This window comes from Trachypithecus francoisi, unplaced genomic scaffold (genome assembly GCF_009764315.1).
Source record: "Trachypithecus francoisi isolate TF-2019V2 unplaced genomic scaffold, Tfra_2.0 Lachesis_group12, whole genome shotgun sequence".
Classification (NCBI taxonomy): Eukaryota; Metazoa; Chordata; class Mammalia; order Primates; family Cercopithecidae; genus Trachypithecus; species Trachypithecus francoisi.
In genome coordinates this window covers 103,901,756-103,922,101 of record NW_022681457.1, presented here as the reverse complement: position 1 = coordinate 103,922,101, position 20,346 = coordinate 103,901,756, and the positions used below count along the sequence as shown (strand labels likewise).

Sequence of the window (20,346 nt, the reverse complement as noted above, 5' to 3'; positions counted from 1 at the left end):
TACTGCTTTTTCATAAAAATGAATAAAAATGGTATATATCTAATAGAAATAAAGCCAAAATGTTATAATATTGTATATTCAAATCTGCACATTATGTCCCTATCAGTGAACTCATCATTACTGTTTCTATACATATTATACAATAGTATTAACAGCAATAAAGAGGGCTGGCACAGACTTACAGCAGGAAATTTAATGATGACATTTTCCGAGTAAAGTGATTTGCACAATCGCTAAGTAAAAAGCAGGTTACAATTCAGTAAGACATCTTTAAAAATGATTTTGTAAATTAGAAGACTAATTGCATTCCCTTTGCAACACAGAAATTAAAGGGAGATACTGTCCATTTTAGCATATTTATGCTGAATAATAATCCATTTTCTATTAAAAAAATTGTAGATAGTAACAATCTTTTCTTTTTTTTTGAGACGGAGTCTCGCTCTGTCACCCAGGCTGGAGTGCAGTGGCGCAATCTCGACTCACTGCAACCTCCGCCTCCTGGGTTCATGCCACTCTCCTACCTCAGCCTCCTGAGTAGCTGGGACTACAGGCGCCTGCCACCGTGCCTGGCTAATTTTTGTATTTTTAGTAGAGATGGGGCTTCACTGTGGTCTCGATCTCCTGACCTTGTGATTCGCCCGCCTTGGCCTCCCAAAGTGCTGGGATTACAGGCGTGAGCCACCGCACCCGGCCCATTGTTACTCTTAAAAATTATCACTTGGATTTAAGTTTTCAGAATAAGGACCTAGAATAAAGGCACTAAAATTACATAAAAATGGTGACAAAGGTAAGCCCAAGGATTACACAAGGAATATTCAACAGCACCTGCAATATGCTATCGAAAATTGGGTGATATATCTATATATATTGTGTAACTTTTAAACTCACATATATGTAACACATTACTGTTCTGAAAATATCAAATTTCATAATCATGATACAACTTAATAAAGCTGAGTTAAATAAACATATTTGAGACATTTAGTAAGGTTATATAAAATGCAGTATTAATCCCTTATCTGCAATTTCAGTTACCTGCAGTCAATCATGGTCTGAAAATATTAAAACAAAAGAGTCCTGAAGAAATTAACAATTCATAAGATTTAAATTGCAAGCCATTCTGAATAGCATGATAAAATCTTGCACTGTCCTGCTTCATGTCACCAGGGATGTGAATCATCCCTTTATCCAGTGTATCCATGCTGTAAATGCTATATGCCAATTAGTCTCTTAGCAGCCCTTTTATCAGCTTTAAAAAAAAACCCATGGTATATATAGCGTACTATCTCAGATTTCAGACATCCACTGGAGGTTTTGGAATGTATTCCCTGAGGATAAGTGAAGACTACTGCATATCACTTTGAAATAGCAGTTTCCCAAGACAATATCAACCAAGGTAACAGAAAGCTTTTCCCTTCTCTAAAAGAAGTAAAGCCGCAGAACATTTGGATGCTTTGCCTATTTCACCTCAAAACTGAAGAAAAACCTTCTTGGACTACTTGAATCAAATCAATTCTGCTGTAATCTTAACTGAGACAATCCCAATTTTAGGAAACTGGTTAATGGATAAGTTACCATGTTACATTAAGATTATTTAATACGTTTTTGCTTTGTTGGTAATATAACAGATCAATACTTACTGAATCTCAAAACTTAATTTTTCTACTATCTACTAATTTTATCCCTTATTATTCACCTTCCATGGAATAAAAGAAATGTAACATGCAGTAAAAATTTGTTAAATGAAGTAAGTAATTTTTATCATTTTTAGTTCAGCACTGGCGCATATGCCAAATATAATCTTGGCAACCCAGCTCTCTCTAAATAAAAAACACTTTTAATTTTTCAAGGCATTTTCATTGGAACTAATACCCAAAACCTCCCCGATGCCATAGATCTTATCACAATTTTGCAGAGAACCACAGGTTCACTGAGTTATATTCAGTTATGGCATGTATATTCTCCAAGTGCCTGCCAGTCACTGTTCTAGGGGCTGGGGATATAGCAGTGAACAAAACAAAAATCTCTACTTTCATGGAAATTGCATTCTAGTAAGAAAGACATTAACAAAATCTTTAAGGTGGAAAATGGTGCGAAATGTTTGGAGAAAAAGAAATTGTGAAAGGAAGATAAGGTATATTCACGCCATTGGCAAAACTCCAGTAAAAATCTAGGTAACAGTGAACTGGTGGAAGATGTCAGAACTCTGAAACATGATTCTTTCCAGTAGAATTATCAGCTTGTAAAGAAGGTGTCATTAGCTAAATATATTTCTATAATACTTTTCTTGTAAGCCACCATCTAAAAAGTAACTTTTCTTTTTTCTGAGACAGAGTCTCGCTCTGTCACCCAGGCTGGAGTGCAGTGGCGCGATCTCAGCTCACTACAAGCTCCGCCTCCTGGGTTCAAGCCATTCTCCTGCCTCAGCCTCCCGAGTAGCTGGGACTACAGGTGCCTGCCACCACACCCGGCTAATTTTTTGTATTTTTAGTAGAGACAGGGTTTCACCGTGTTAGCCAGGATGGTCTCAATCTCCTTGCCCACCTTGGCCTCCCAAAGTGCTGGAATTACAGCCATGACCTACCGCGCCCAGCCAAGAAACTACTTTTAAAGTTGGGCAGACTGGCATATGCCTGTAGTTCCAGCTACTTGGGAAGCTAAGGCAGGATGACTGCTTGAATCCAGGAGTTGAAGACCAGCCTAACATAGCGAGACTCCCATTTTGGTGGTGGTGGGGGGGGGGGGGGGGTGCGGGGGGGGGGGAGAAGTAGTTTTCAAGAAAGAACTGTTAGCAGCATGTTATTTAAAAATCCTTCTTACCACTAAACCTCATTGTATAAACTGACCCACCAAGCAACAAAATCAAACACAAAAAACTGGCAGAAATGTCTTGACTTTTTCTACTTACCATAAGCATTGGGGAAGTCCCCAGGTCCTGGTCCCGGATAAAAAGGACCTGGCCCCGGTGGTTGAACTGGATATTGTTGTGGGGGCCCAACATAAGGAGGGCCACTATGACGGTACTAGAAAAGAGAAAGTATGAACATATAAATAATATGGTCTCTGGGGCCAAAAACCATAATAAAATAATAATAAGAAAAAAGTAGCTTACTACAGAAAGTAAAGTTCTCTGTGTAAGAGAATCATTTAAATGAGGTAAAGCCATTGGGTCAAACACATTCAAAATGCTTGCTTGCCATGAAGATACAATGAGAATGAAGAGAAAGGTGCAGCTTAGTAAAGCCATACAACATATCAGCACACGGGCAGACGTCAGCTCACTGTAAAATAATCTCAGGCTGATAACTTCTCAATGACATTAAACGATTTCAGGAACAGCATAATCACTGAGCCCATTTTAGAGCAGTTGGTTGTGGTGAGTGGAAGGGAGAAAGCAAGTAGATAAAAACAATTTCTCTGTCATTTTAAAAAATTTTAAGTAAACAGATGCAGAAATATCTTCACATAGCATAATGAAAAAATCACAAAAGGGCTAATTTGTAACCAACAAAACAGTTCACATGTCACCAAAAACTAATGCCATAATTCATCCTCCCAGCTCCCTCTGATGAGAATCTGGGTTTATTCCCACTCTACTGCTGGACCACCTAGGCCTCAAAGATACTTTACCTGTGGTATACAGTACTGAGGCCCCTGGGGCACTGGGTACGGCATGGGCAGATGGTTAACCATCATGATGTGCTGATTAGCCTGGTACACTGCAGTGGGTGTCTGTGCACCAGGACGAATGGATGGACTGCTGTTCGGGATGGTAGCTCTAGGAGGCTGTATTTGAGGCCTCTGGAAAAACTGGGAAGGGGAGAAAAAAAAAATTTTTTTTTCTTTCTTTTTTTTCTTTTTTTTTTTTACAAAGGGGAATATATAAATTTTACTGTCTCCTTTTCTTCACTAATAAAAATCTGGTCAACTTGAATTACAAATACAATATGCATAAAAATAATAAATTACCTATTGCTGGGTTTCCAAAAATACACCACACGAGGGCGAGCTCTTATCAGTATCATCACATATTTGAAAACAGTAGGATAGTTCCGACCTGACTGTATATATACATATGTATAGATGCATACATATATGTATATACACATACTGTGTATATATACACATATATGTATAATAAAGTATAACAAAAGGGGTAGCTGATATTTCTCTATTATATAAAAGAACTGACTCTGATAAAGAGTAAGTGGTTCATTATCAACTCATTAAAAATTAAAAGTAGTCTCCTAAAAGACTGCTGCTCAAGTAATTTATAAAATACTTAGAACAAGAAGGAATCTCTTTGATCATAAAATATTTACCCAGTCCATCAGGGTCAAGCTAAATTAAACCATCTGTAGGGTTGTCACATGCTGAACTACGCAGTTTTTTTCCTCTCCAAAAGGTGGCACAATCCTATACTAAACTGAGCCTTCTAGAATAGTTTGTAATAACAGTGGACAATCTAGACAGGCCTAAGAATGGTCTAGAATGAGTAGAGTTCAAATTTCTCAAAATGGCAACCAGTATCTGTAGTTATTTATAATTTTGACTGCAGGCTTAAAAGCCTTGAAACAATATACCAATAGTAAATTTCCAATGTGAATGTATCCATTCATTAGCAATCAATCTCAATGTAATAATAATAAGCAGACTGAGTTATAAAGAGGCCATGCAGAACCAGTAGTTTGTTACCTGGATAGGTCTGAATCCTCCCTTCAAATATGAAGCAAGAAAGCAGCAGGAAACAGAAAGAAAGCCAATGGAAAAGCTTACAGATCAGTTGGAAGGGACAGGACATAGCATGCAGCTCAACAAAAGTATCTTTCTATTTAGTAATAATAGGAGAAGAAAGAAGACTAGAAAATCAAAATGACAGTTCTTCACTTGAGAATTTAATCACACATAGAATCAAAGAATCAAGTCACATTTAACTGAAATCCAGTGGCAAAAATCCTCAACTATTATTAATAGCCACAAGTTACAGCAGTGTGCAAGGAAATGTCTGCTTGGTGGCACAAGTACAGTTGTGTGATTACTGGTTCCTACTCTTGGATCTCATGAGCACCCATTTCATTATCTGGCATTGTCTAGCATCTCTATGATCTACTCGCCATCTGTGTCATTTGTTATTTTTGTAAAAGTCCTAAGAAATAAACTTTTCAATATATATTAGACTCTTCATGACAAAGACTTGCTTGCTCTTTTTAACTAATCAGGTACATAAGAGGGCATTTACAGCTCTAAAATGGAGGACTATAATAACAATCTTAAAATATGGTCTTGCACCAAAATAAATTAAGCAGCAAAATATTTGTTGCTATCAGTCCAAATAAAGCCAAGCTTCGACCTTTGGGCCCACTCTGGTCTATTCTGTCCTACTCTTAGGCATCAAGCTACCCAGAGACGGTATAAGTAACTTCATTTTGTGCTCCAAAGGAAGAACTGGGATCTAGTGTCCAAGGCTCATCCCCATTCAGCCTTCATACCCCAGGGCAAAGAAGGCCCTAAAGAAATTAAGTCACAGAAAAACAACAGCCAGAAAAGTATAGCAGGAGAATGGAATAAATGGGGGAAACCAAAGGGACAGGCCACAGAGAGTAGGTGATGGAGATGAAAAGAAAGCACAGGAGGCAAAGTTGGTAACGTAGGAACCTGGGCTGCACTACAACTACAGGAACTATCTTCTAGTTATCTCCACTGACACAGTTTTGGTGACAACATTTTTTTTGTTGGCTGTTAACAGGAACAATAAAGCAGTAAACTTCCCAACACTTGACTGCATTTCTCCTAATTACCAAGCAGAGAGAATCTATTATGCATCAATGCATGTGATCTGCAAACACCATTTCAGGAACAAACTTAAGTATTTTTATAATGTAGCTAATATCAGGACCCACAAAAATGATACAAGCCTCAAGCAGAGAAGACTCATTATCTGTTCAACTTATTGGGCATTACTAAATAACACAGGCAGAGGGTAAAATCTTCATACTGAAAGATCCTTTGAAATCAACTGTAGAGGGCAGCCCAGCCAAGATAAAGGGCATATCAAATGAACACAGGTGATCATTATGGTAACATTATCATCAAATAATGTTAAAATATTCCTATGTTGCCTGAATAAATAGGGTGTTACGGGGTTGGTAAGGAGAGGAGAAAGAAAACTAATCCATTAACTTATGCAGAGTAAGAAAAATAGATACGGGCAATGTTTTCCAAAAATTTTAACAGTCTGTATATGAAATCTTTTCTTACCCTATTTTCCAGCTGTTCTGATGAAACTTTTAATCAGCCTGTCCAGAATAACTGAGGTTACATCTTATTCAAGGTTTCTGAACAGTATGAAACTATTTTCCTCAGTGACTTTCAAGTAAAAAGTGTTTCTAATGATATTCCTAATACTAATACATAGCTGAACCAAAAAGCCACTAAATATGTGATTATACTGATATAATAATTTTTTTTTTTTTTTTTTTGGAGATGGAGTCTTACTCTGCCGCCTAGGCTGGAGTGCAGTGGCATGATCTTGGCTCACTGCAACCTCCACATCCTGGGTTCAACGATTCTCCTGCCTCAGCCTCCTGACTAGCTGGGACTATAGGTGCCCGCCACCATGCCTGGCTAATTTTTGTATTTTTAGTACAGACGGTGTTTCACCATATTGGCTAGGCTGGTCTGGAATACCTGACCTTCTGATCCACCCACCCTGGCCTCCACCAAAGTGCTGGGATTACAAGCATGAGCCACTGCGCCCGGCCAATATACTAATTTTTATACACTAAGAATTCAGATTTGAAGCTAAAGAGAAATGTATTTATAAAGCACCAACCTAAGCATTTTACATACACACACACACACACACACACACACACATATATATATACACATACTTTTTTTTTTTGAGACAGAATCTTGCTCTGTCACCAGGCTGAAGTGCAGTGGCGTGATCTCGGCTCACTGCAACCGCCACCTCCCGGGTTCAATCTCCTGCCTCAACCTCTTGAGTAGCTGGGACTATAGGCGCCCGCCACCACGCCCAGCTAAATTTTTTTATTTTTAGTACAGACAGGGTTTCACCGTGTTAGCCAAGATGGTCTCGATCTCCTGACCTCGTGATCCGCCCACCTTGACCTCCCAAAGTGCTGGGATTGCAGGTGTGAGCTACCGTGCCCGGTCAACATATATATATAAACTCATGCTCACAAATGACCTTGAAGGCAAGTACTATTATTAACAGTCGTAAGATACATGTAAAAACTGAGGAACAGGGAGATTATATAACTCACTGAAAGCCCCCTGCCATCTGTAACTAAAACACAGTCAGGTTATAGACATGTACTTTTAACTGTTACACATACTACCTCTCATGAAATGGAATACCCCCATATTTTTAAATAAACCAGCAGAAATCTTTTCCTTACAAATGCTGAAGGGATGTGGCAGGACCTTTATCCAACTATACTAATGGGTGGCATGTCCCTCAACCATAACTGATTCCTGGTAAGAAAAATTTTCCATCAAGTTACTTCACAAAATACATGCTTATCATGCAAGAAAACAAATTTCTTCTACCTACACAACTCTAATTCTCTGTCTCCCAAAAAGTGACTGCAACTTGTTCATATGCTAAAAGCATATCCTTGGCATACCATTTTACAGACTTACTTTTGCTCAACTTCACTGCATTAATACTTTTTACAACAACAGTCCATCTGGAGCTTGTGTTTTCCACTTAAAAGTACAGGATCACTTACACACACACACACACACGCGCACTAGGATTCTAGAAAAGCCGTAGTAACTAGAAATGAAAAAAAAAAAAAAATCTCCTTTTTGTACTCCTCCCAAACCATTCAATTACAAATGCATAATTAAATTTAATAGTAATGCATAAATGGGCTTTCCCAAACTGCTTGCAATCCTTCAAATTTCTTTCCTTCTCAGCTGAGTGATGAACAACCATTAAGAGTCAAACTCTCCTGAATGGAAGGAGCCATTTAGTCTCACCATCCACTTAAAAGTCTGAATATCTTTTACAATATACAACTGGGAATATGAAACTTTAGCAACTTAAGATACAATTTCTTTTCAAAATTAAATGGAGTTCTAACACTGTAAAACTCTTCCTTCTACTGACCCCCAATTTTTCTCCCTATATCACCTATCCACTTGTCTCATGTCCTTCCCTAAAACCACAAAGAAGTCTAATCCTTCTCTGTAAGTGACAGACCACTAAGTCATGTGAACATTGTCATTACTGACAATTTTCACCCACCTTGGCCTCCCAAAGTGCTGGGATTATAAAGGCATGAGCCACCGTGCCTGGGCCATTACTGCCAATTTTCACACCACTATTTTTTGTTTCAAGCCAATCATAACCCTCTCCTAGCATCCTGTTCCTCCAACCAAGATTTCTAATTCCCAAACCAGCTTGATCTTTTCTTTCAATCTTGTTCCAACACAAAGGTAACGAGGTGGGGTCTGCCCAGAATGTACTTGGCACTCACTAAAAAAAATTTGTTCCTGAGTGAAAGGGCAATATATCTCTCTGATTCCTGCCAGCTCCAATTCCATTAATGAAACCAAGAACCACAGGAGCACTTCTGTCAACCATATTTTACTACTGATTGGTACTGACACTCATTTAAAGCATTTAAATCCTCTTTATACATAACCTGGCTAAATAAGCCATGTTCTTCACTTCAGTGTGTACTCTTACAACTGTGTTTTGAAGCTCATATAGAGGATTTTGTAGTTGGTAACTTTGAAAATTTATCTGGCTAAACAACCCATCGTTTCAGATTGTACCAATTGCATGACAATGTCAAACTACATAATCATTAGAAAACCTGACATAAATGTCACTTATCCAAGTAACTGATAAAAATCCTGCAAAGAGCTAGGCAGAGAAAAGAGAGCCATGCATGCACATAAAATTCACCTCCTAAACTTCATTTCAATCTGTTTTAATTCTTCCACCTTTCAAGGATTTATTATTAATACGCCAGGAGGATGACAGAGGAAGGTGAAAACTCTCATTTGAGGCAGTATTTTGGGCAGATCCAACAAGATAGAATACTTTTAAAACAGAGGCTGAATTTAGCATACTTACAATTGCTTACTTTCCCAGAAACACTCTAGAAGCCAGAAGAAAAAATGTTTCCTCTCGAAAAATCCTTCTAAAGATGCAATAATTCATATCATTACCCAAAGCTTCCTCATCAAAAATGTCTAACAAATGGTGTTTGAACGTGCTGGTAATTATGAAATACCATTTTTCATGACTTTGCTCAGTAAAAGCACAAAAAGACAAAAACACCCAATAAATTATATAACAGAAATTCTCTGCAATATTTCAATTTTTAAATTATTATTATATCTGTTATGGTGATGTGTGATCCCTGACCTTTTATGTTATCACTGTAACTGGGAGCACCATGAACTGCACCCATAGAAGATAGTAAACTTAAGACAGTTGTGTGTGTTCTAACTGCTCCACCTACTGTCTGTTGTCCCCTGCCACTCCCATCTTTCTCCTCTCCTTAGACCTTCCTATTCAGCAGACACAATAATATTGAAGTTAGGCCATTATATCTAAATTAATAACTGAACAGTGGCCTCTATGTGGTCTTGTGCTACATCTCTCACTTTAAATAAAAACTATAAATGACTAAACTTAGTGAGGAAGGCATGTTAAAAGCTGAAATAGACAGAGAGCTACTTCAAAAGCCAAGTTGTAAATGCAAAGAATAAGTTCTTGGAGGAAATTTAAAGTGCTACTCTCCAGTGAACACACAAATGATAAGAAAGCAAAACAGCCTTATTGCTGGTATGGAGAAAGTGAGAGCAGTTTGGATAGAAGATCAAACCAGCTACAACATTCCCTTAAGCCAAAATGTAATCCAAAGCAAACTCCTAATTCTCATTTCAATTCTATGAAGGCTGAGAGGTAAGAAAGCCACAGAAGAAAAGTTTGAAGCTAGCAGAGGTTAGCTCATGAGGTTTAATGAAAGCAGCTGTCTCCATAACATAAAAGTGCAAGGTGAAGCAGCAAGTGCTTATGGAGAAACTGCTTCAAGTTATCCAGAAGATCCAGCCAAGATAACTGATGAAAGTGCCTACACTAAACACAAGATTTTAAGTGTAGATGAAACAGCCATCTATTGAAACAAGATGTCATGCATTGACTTCTCTCTAACTAGGACTTTCATAGCTAGTGAGAAGTCAATGCCTAGCATCAAAGCTTCAAAGATTCAACAGGCTGACTCGACTTTTAGGTGCTAATATAGTTGGTGACTTTAATTTGAAGCCAGTACTTATTTACTATCCGGAAAATCCTAGGGCCCTTAAGAAATATGCTAAATCTACTCAGACTATGCCCTATAAATAAAACAACAAAGCCAGAATGATAGCACATCTGTTGGCAGCATGGGTTACTGGTTATTTTAAGGCCATTGTAGAGAGCTTAGATTTCTTTCAAAATATTACTGCTTGCTGGGAAAACACCTAGTCACCCAAGAGCTCTGAGGGAGATGTATACAGAGATTAATGTTGCTTTCATGCCTGCTAACACATCTACTCTGCAGCCTATGGATCAAGGATTTGTTTTGATTTTCAAGTCTTATTATTTAAGAAGTATATTTTGTAAGGCTACAGCTGCCATACATACTGATTTCTCTGATGGTTCTGGGCAAACTACATTAAAAACTTCCTGGAAAGGATTCACCATTGCTGATGCCATTAATAACATTCCTGGATGCAGTGGTGTCCGACTGGAGTCCCAGCTACTTAGGAGGCTGACGTAGGGCAGGGCAGGGCAGGGCAGGGCAAGGCAGGGAAGGGAAGGGAAGAGAAGGGAAGGGAAGGGAACGGAAGAAACATTTGTGATTCATGGGAGAAGGCCAAAATATCAACATTAACAAGCATTTGGAAGAAGCTGATTCCAATACTCATGGATGACTATGAGGTATTCAAGACTTCAGTAGAAGTAAGTGCTGATATAGTGGAAACAGCAAGAGAACTAGAATTAGAAGTAGCACCTGGGCCGGGAGCAGTGGCTCACGCCTGTAATCCCAACACTTTGGGAAGTCGAGGCAGGTGGATCACCTGAGGTCAGGAGTTCGAGACCAGCCTGCCCAATATGGTGAAACCCCATCTCTACTAAAAATGCAAAAAATTAGCTGGGCATGGTGGCGAATGCCTGTAATCCCAGCTACTTGGGAGGATGAGCCAGGAGAATCACTTGAACCTGGGAGGTGGAGGTTGCAGTGAGCCGAGAAGGTGCCACTGCACCGCAGCCTGGACAATGAGAGTGAAACTCCACCTCAAAAAAAAAAAAAGAAAGAAAAAAAAAAGCAGAGCTTGAAGACGTGACTGACTTCATCATGACAATCTCATGATAAAACTTGAACAAATGAGGACTGGTTTCATATGGAGGAGCAAAAAAAAAGTGATTTCCTGAGATGGAATCTACTCCTGGTAAGGAGCTGTGAACATTGTTGAAAGGACAATAAAAGATTTAGAATATTACATAAATCTAGTTGATAAAGCAGCAGCAGAGTTTGAGATTGACTCCAATGATAAAATAAGTTCTACTCTGCGTAAAATGCTGTTAAACAGCATCACATGCTGCAGAGAAATCTTTCATGAAAATAAGAGTCCATTGGCTGGGTGCAGTAGCTTACGCCTGTAATCCCAGCACTTTGGGAGGCCAACATGGGCGGATTACTTGAGGTCAGGAGTTTGAGAGCAGTCTGGCCAATAGGGTGAAACCTCAGCTCTACTAAAAACACAAAAAATTAGCCGGATATGGTGGCATGTGCCTATAGTCCCAGCTACTCAGGGGGCTGATGCAGGACAATCACTTGAACCCAGGAGGTGGAGGTTGCAGTGAGCAGAGATTATGCCACTGCACTCCAGCCTGGGTGACACAGCAAAACTCCATCTCAAAAACAAATAAATTAAAAAAAAAAAAAAAAAAAAGAGTCCATCAATGTGGCAAACTTTGTCTTATATCAAGAAATTGCCACAGCCACCTGAATCCTCAGCAACCACTACCCTGATCAGTAAGCACCCACCTACACTGAAGATGCTTCACCAGCAAAAAGATTACAACTCACTGAAGACTCAGATAATCATTAGCATTTTTTAGCCAGAAAGTATTTAATTACCGGCCGGGTGCGGTGGCACACATCTGTAATCCTAGCACTTTAGGAGGCCAAGGTGGGCGGATCATGAGGTCAGGAGTTCAAGATCAGCCTGGCCAACATGGTGAAACCCCGTCTCTACCAGAAATACAAAAATTAGCCAGCGTAGCGGCACGGGCCTGTAATCCCAGCTACTTGAGAGGCTGAGGCAGAATTGCTTAAACCCAGGAGGCAGAGGCTGCAATGAGCTGAGATCGCACCATTGTACACCAGCCTGGGCGACTGAGCAAGATTCCGTCTCAAAAAAAGAGAAAGTATTTAATTACTATATGTACATTATTTTCTTATACATAATTCTACTGTTCAGTTAGCAGACTACAGCATAGTGGAAACATAACATACATACGCTGGGAAACCAAAAAATTTACGTGACTTACTTTATTGCAGTTATTTGCTTAATTGTTGTGGTCTGAAAACAAGTCTGCAATATCTCCGAGGCATGCCTATATTTACTAACTTGCAAAGCAATACAAAATATGCTTCTGAAATCTCTAGTGTTATGCAGTATACAGTTCAGCCTACTAGAAGATTAAAAACTAACATCTGCAATTAGGAATTTCCTTGGTGAGTATCTTTTAAAAGTCTAAAGTACTCTTGAAGAACAGTGCTATGATTTGCTGGCAAGTTATAAAGGGACAAGCTTTAAAGAGTCCACATAATGGAATATGACTCAGGTGTCAATTTGATAATCTGTTGATCCATGATAATTTATAACAGAGATTATTCCATTCCAAATTTTTTCTATATTTCTCTGCATGTGTTCAATATTATATAATTTAGGTTTCACTAAGAATCGGGATATGTAAGCCCTAGAGCTGAGTTGTTCAATACAGTAGCCACAAGTCATACTTGACTACTTATATTAAAAATTCAGTTCCGGGTCAAGCACGGTGGCTCACGCCTTTAATCCCAGCACTTTGGGAGGCTAAGGTGGGTGGATCGCTTGAGGTCAGGAGCTCAAGACCAGCCTGGCCAACATGGCAAAATCCTGACTCTACAAAAAATACAAAAATTAGTAGGGCATGGTAGCTCACACCTGTAGTTCCAGCTACTCAGGTTGCCAAGGCACAAAAATCACTTGAACCTGGGAGGTGGAGGTTGCAGAGAGCTGAGATCGTGTCACTGCACTCCAGCCTAGGTGACAGAGTGAGACTCTGTCTCCAAAAAAAAAAAAAAAAAAAATTCAGTTATTTAGCTGCATTAGCCACATTTAAAGTGCTCAATAGCCATGTATAGCTAGTACAGCTATAGCAGTGAAAAGCACAAGTACAGAACATTTTCATCATCATAGAAACTCTATTACACAGTGCTACCCTAGAGGTTTATGTCAGGAACAGGAGGTGTTCTATCAGATCATAAGGGAGAGTCTTGGAAACGAGCATCATAATAAAATACTTCATTCATGCTAAAAAATAGCTGGGGAAAAGGGGGAAAGACAGGCAGTCTCACTGCTAAAGGAAACTGACACTTACCAAGGACTTACTACATTTCAGACACTGTGATAGGCAGGTACTTTATCCTCACAACCCCCATAGGAAATACCTGCAGTTATTATAAATCATCTCAATCTTATATCCTTTATGAGCATATTTTACCCATTTTGCAGATGAGAAACCTGACGCCCAAAGATAATTTGCAGTGAAGCTGAAACTGAATCCCAGTTTTACTGACTCCCAACATATATTTTCTTCACTATTTATGCTGCTACTATACAACTCCTTGTGAATGAGATACCATATAAAGCCACCCATCACTCACTTGTATCAAGCTCCAAAAAACAAATAGTTCATAAGATCATAATTTAAGAGGTTTACGGTTGTATAGATGTTTGAGATGGTTTGTTATTCATATTAATTTAATTCTGTTGCGTCAGGTCTGGTCCCAGAGGCAAGCCCAAGCCTTCATTTATTTTACTTTCCAAACCTCATAAATGGCCTATAGTAAAACAAATATATCTGGTCTAGGAATATAACACCACAAACTTTCAGTAAAGAAACCTTTAGGGATCATAACAAAAAAGAAATCTACATAAATCAGCTGTTCTTTTCAAAAGTTTATTTTTTCACAAAAAGAACCAAACCACAACAGGAAAACATGCACAATTTCAATGCTTGCCACCAAGTAAGACATTTCTTGATGGCACATACTCCTCCTCTTGCTGCTGCTGCTAGCATATGCTGGTTTTATGAAGCTCATTATTTGTTTATGCTAAATCCTACTGCTTTGAATACAGCATATTTTTCAGCGTTTGTGAAAAGTATGTGAACTAAAATCATATATCAAAAACTACAGTGTTTTGTCCTATGAACACTTTAAAATACCATTTCCCTGATCTTTCCCATAATGGAAAGACTACTTAGTCATAGTATATAACCAACACTTAATCTCTATTGTGAAACCCAAAAGTAAAATAAGGACAGGAACATAAGTAACTTTAAACCAGAACTACACAGATTTTAATGACCAAATACATAAAGTAAACACCACAAGCCAGAATCCAAATTATACCAAGTGACTTGCTATAATTCTGTGTGTACTTTCTGTTCTTTCAGTTTCTAATTACCTTGGGATTTTCAAGCATCAGTACAAAAATAGTTGACATATTTCTAAAGCCAAGAGTGTTTTGCATATAAAATGACTTAGCATTTCTCATTTTATCTTTGAAGAAAACTGTAATTCTAAAAGCTCTTCAGGTTATAAAATGCCAAAAGAATAGCACATCCTCAATAATCTGAAGAATCTCCACAAAAGACAAAAACTAATAGTAATATCAGGAAGGTGATAGGGCTGAAATAATCCTAACTGCAGCATGGCGCATTTGATTTGTGTGGACTCAAAAAGAGCTCTAGCCCTCCAAATGGAGTTACAGGACCTTCTAAATAAAAGAAGTTCCAAGAAATACACTCAAAGCAGTTTCTTGATTCCATTAAGAACAAAGAAAATGTTTACCATTTAAAATCTTGTTATTTTTTGTTTACTTGAATTCAGGTTAACTCTATCTTACACAGAAAAAATATTTAAATTCTAGATTACTAAACTGGGTGACGTTTTCTTTTCACAAGCAATTAATTCCAAAAAGCCTACCTAAATAATTATATAGTTTTTTGCAACAGCTATAGAACATACTTTGCAATTTTTACTAAGCATCAACAAAAAGTTATTATATTTGCTACTGGAGTTTAGAAACAACAATCATTAAAAACATCATCCAACAACAAATTCCTTCAAAAAATAAATTGAGATCAAAGCATGAAAGCATGTAAAATGATCAGAAAGGTAGCCACTGATGAATAATGCAATAAAGGACAAAAAAGAAATCTATTCAATGGCCAAAGCAAACTACCACAGATGAAAAAACCATTTGTGCCTTCAATTCCACTTTAAGTCTTAAGCATGTCAAATCCAAAATATCCCAGGACATGAGGGCTTTCCCTTTAAAAGCATATTCTCTGTATACCACTCAATATTTGTTTCCTCCAATAGCTTGCATTTCATTATGCAAGTCTCTATGTCTTGTTTTGCATTATGAGCAACTCCTCTGTAAATCTTTCAGGGTTTAGGTGCTACCTGACTTTAGATCTGAAGAAAAGATACTGTGAAATACAGATTCAGTAAGCAATTCTCAAATGGGAAATGCTGTCACTTCCATGGAAATGTACAGTGGTGTTTTTGTTTTGTTTTGCTTTGTTTTCTAATTGTCACTAGGGAAATTCTACCGGCATTTAGAGCCCAAAGGATACTAAATTAATTGTATTATATAGGGCAGTTTTGATAACTGGTTATCCCACCCAAATGCCAATACCTATTCCGTAGTGAAACAAACCAAACTGACCCCACATCTCCTGTGGATGCTACACCCTACATAATGCCGGTTCAGTTAGCTCTGCTCAGCTATGCCACTTCAACCCCATGTCTTTCTCCTCCTCTATTCAAGGTAATTACGGTTGCTGCCTGAGGCAAGGGTACAGACATCCTTATTCAATTCTCTGTGATATGATGAAAAGAATTTAACTGGTGTTCAAGAAAAAAAGGATAACAAAGAAAAAAGTGCCAGCTACCTGAATTTTCTGAATTAAAAATCATTCCTCTGGGTTTATGCTGCATCTTAGGAACTCACCTCCAAGAACTATGGTTAAACAATAATTATTTTTCTTGGTAATAAATAAATAAATAATATAATAAACATTTATACTATTTTTTTTTCTTTTGAGACAAGGTCTCACTCTTTCACCCAGGCTAGAGTACAGTGGCACAATCACACCTCACTGCAACCTTGACCACGTGGGCTCAGATGATTCTCCTACCTCAGCCTCCCAGAGTAGCTGGGACTACAGGCATGCACCACCACGCCCAACTAATTTCTGTATTTATATATTTGTTTTGTAGAGATGAGGTTTCACCATGTTGCTGAGGCTGATCTCTAACTCCCGGGCTCAAGTGATCCACCTGCCTCAGCCTCCCAAAGTGCTGGGATTTGCAGGCATCAAATACTGCATCCAGCCTATATTTCTATTTTTAAAATAATCAAAACTAGCCATAAATTCATGAGCATTATCATACAGCTAAACGACTAATCTGCTAACTCTTTACTGAGTCATACTGCACATGAAAATGTGGGCTGAAATCAATCTTTTCTCACAGAGATTTCTGAACATTTTCCCCAACTGCTGGAATTAAAGAAAGACAAAATGTACCACATAACCTTAAAGCTCATAAAAAAGTTTTCTTAAAAAACAGAATTTCCCAAAGCTCATTACAAACGCTTAAATACAGTATCCTAATTTTAGAACCACTATTATCGAACACAAGTGGCAGAAACACAACCTTAAAATTTGTGCTATTTTCATTAAGAACCTAAATTTTTTTATCAACATTCTTTAAAAAAGTTACTAGTCTTAAATAAGAAATGCCCAGGCTATTTAGTAATCTGGATCTTTTTTGTTTGTTTTTTTGTTTTGAGATGGAGTCTCGCTCTGTCACCCAGGCTGGAGTGCAGGTATGATCTTGGCTCACTGCAACCTCTGCCTCCCAGGTTCAAGTGATCTCCTGTATCAGCCTCCCAAATAGCTGGGATTACAGGTGCCTGCCACCATGCCCGGCTAATTTTTGCATTTTTAGTACAGACAGGGTTTCACCATGTTGGCCAGGCTGGTCTTGAACTCCTGACCTCAAGTGATTCACCCACCTCGGCCCCCAAAGGTGTTGGGATTACAGGCGTGAGCAACCACACCTGGCCTATTAAGCAACATTGTTTTTGTTTCAAAATTCACTTATCATTCCATCAATCTACAGAGTAGAAAATCCAACAAAATAACTGTGGCCAATGGTAATGTTAATTCCTTCTACTTATAGTTTACCTTAAGCTATCTGAAATGACTTATGAAAATAAACCAAGGTTTGAAAAACACAAGCATGTGAACAAAGAAATTAACAAGTGCCTTACATAAAGCAGCTCAGAAAACATTTTCACCCTAATTCCTTTGCAGTTATTTCACAAATAAATAGTTTCTTTTCACTCTGCTTCTTGAGCAAAGATCCCCAACGTCTCTCTCTTTTAGGAGTATTTGCCTTGTCCCTGGATTAAAATTTAAGCCACGACTCTATGGCCCTGGACTAAATTTTTAAATAAAATTATAAACACTGTTTTACACAAGAAACTAGTATTTTAATTATTAGTAGTCATAATAGTAATCATATGTCCTAGTTACTATGTGCCAAACACCCTGCTAATCATTTTATTTTCATTATCTCATTTACTTTTCATAATAGTTTCTTTTTTTTGAGACGGAGGCTCACAGTGTCACCCAGGCTAGAGTGCAGTGGTGAGGTCTCAGCTCACTGCAAGCTCCACCTCCTGGGTTCATGCCATTCTCCCGCCTCAGCCTCCTGAGTAGCTGGGACTACAGGCGCTCACCACCATGACCGGCTAATTTTTCGTATTTTTAGTGGAGATGGGGTTTCAACGTGTTAGCGACGATGGTCTCGATCTCCTGACCTCGTGAGCCACCCACCTCGGCCTCCCAAAGTGCTGGGATTACAGGTGTGAGCCACTGTGCCCAGCCCATAATAGTTTCAACATGGTATTACTGTCTCCATTTTATAGGTGAGAAAACTAAGGTGGAGAGCACTAAATGATTTATCCAAGAACCCTCGGTTATAACATGGAAGAATCAAACCTACGTCTAGCTGATGGTAAAGTCCATCTTAAAGTATTAATACTTTACAATACTATCTCTGAATTAAAAAAAAAAAAATACCCCAAGGTTTTATTTCATTATGAAACCCAAACAATAGCCATCCACCTCATATAGCCATCCTCCTGCAAAGTACCTTTAATAACTCAGATTTGCTTTGCCTTTACAGTCTCCAGATTGGATGGACTACATTTTGAGAAATAGAGTCAGGTATTAAATCACTCAAGACAATGGAAGCCTTCAACTAAACAATATCCACTAACTCAGTAATAAGAATTCTAAATATGATAACACAGGCAAATACTGGTAATATTTATTTTATCCAACCATACTTTGTTCCATAACAATCATATTAAAGACAGCTACCACTTACTGACTGCTTGTTTTGTGTCAAATGCTTACACTATTTCTATGGCAGAAGTTATTTATCTCCATTTTACATATGAGGAAAAAAAGATGCAGAAAAAGACTTGCCTAACCAGCTGGTTAAATAGTAAAGCTTGTAATATGAACAGACTCTAAACCGAAGCTCTTTCAGCAGAAGAAAATGTTTCAGAATACCCCATAAAAAGCTATTGGGGGTTGGAGGGAGAACTCTGCAAGTCCTTCTGTCTTGCCACCTCTAAATAGATTCCTACTAAATGACAGTGTTCACATACATACTTTTGAAATTTTAATTTATACAATTATTTCATTTAGAAAACCAATAGGATAAAGTTATTTAAATTAATTAAGGTATCTATTTTCTCTGTGTCCTAAGTATAAAAATAGTTCTATCCAGCAAATGGATGTACACTATTTTTAATCAATTTATTACTAGATCTAAGTTAGTAACTGAGTTTAAGTAGTTTTAGAAATACTAATGCTATTTTATACACATCAATACAGGTTATATCAGAATGTTAACAGAAAACCCATAGAATGCTGCCTGCTTCATTCAGTTAAATTTAACTTACTACAAATATCCACAAAATCTATAAACACTTAATATCTCAATTTTTCAAAATTGTAAAATTTAAAAACAATCTTTGTTTGGCAAGAAAAAAAAACTGTAGCATTTTTTAAATGTGGCATAAACAGAGGCAAACGGATTTGTTAATAACAAAATGCAGTGAGATTAATGAAGGACAAAGAAAGTTGAATTAGATCAGATAAAAGCTACTCTTGAAATGAGTAATTTGAGTAGTTCTATGGGATGGCAGCATTCTAAGAGTCAGCAGCTACTAAAGCCCCCACCTATTAGTTAAGGGTGATAGTGAAGGGGCAAGGGTACAGTACCTGATGATGGGGAGGTCGAGGCCCCGCTGCAAACTGAGAAAAGGAGGGAAAACAAACACAAAAGGAAAGGCACAAAGAGTCAGAAACACCACAACAAAAACCAAAATTTCACACAATATGCCAAAAGAAAAAAACCCACAGCGGGGAAATAAAAAACAACACACAAAACAGTCAAAGCTTTGCTGCAGGACAGTGACAGACAGGTACTAAGATTCAACAGGTTAACACCACTATCAGAATAGTTTGTCATTTATCAGCTGGGAGAGAAACAGGCTATGCTGTTAGGCATGTAAGGTACTCTCTGATAGGACTATTTTTTTAAAAACAACAACCCTAAAATAAGGCAAAAGAAAGTCTGAAAAATTAAGTGGTTACATTAAGACAAACGTGAAAACCAAGTATGCTGTATGTAACTGATACAGCTGGAGGAAATGAGAAAGTTTTTACATTACAAGACCTAACCAGGAGATAATTACAAAGTCCAGCAGGAAGCAAAAAATGTAAAAGGATTAATTGCAAATTTTCTTAAGTTAAATGGGATATCTTATCCATGAAATGGAAGTTTCAATATCTTAATTTCTTAGAGTTGAAGAAAAATTTTTTTATGACTTTACACACACACACACACACACACACACACACACTTAAGTTTAAATGCAGTTAAC

The 20,346-nt window shown here is 37.9% G+C and overlaps 1 protein-coding gene across 19 annotated transcripts in view; it reads right to left on the bottom strand.

Annotated features, from left to right (window-relative positions):
* The window catches only part of EIF4G3 (eukaryotic translation initiation factor 4 gamma 3), a 382,044-nt gene that overhangs the window by 171,622 nt on the left and 190,076 nt on the right, over window positions 1-20,346 (bottom strand). For 7 of the 19 annotated variants that reach the window (XR_004441055.1, XM_033227969.1, XM_033227975.1 and 4 more), the window contains 2 exons: window positions 3,631-3,810; window positions 2,909-3,023 (listed from right to left, as the gene is read on the bottom strand). Coding sequence is in view for 18 of the 19 variants with exons in the window: in XM_033227969.1 (XP_033083860.1) it covers window positions 2,909-3,023; window positions 3,631-3,810 (295 nt within the window). In the remaining variant the exon portion in view is untranslated. Of the gene's footprint in view, window positions 1-2,908; window positions 3,024-3,630; window positions 3,811-4,695; window positions 4,717-19,681; window positions 19,715-20,346 lie in introns of all 19 variants that reach the window. The other 12 variants (XM_033227962.1, XM_033227974.1, XM_033227957.1 and 9 more) reach the window with 5 other exon arrangements.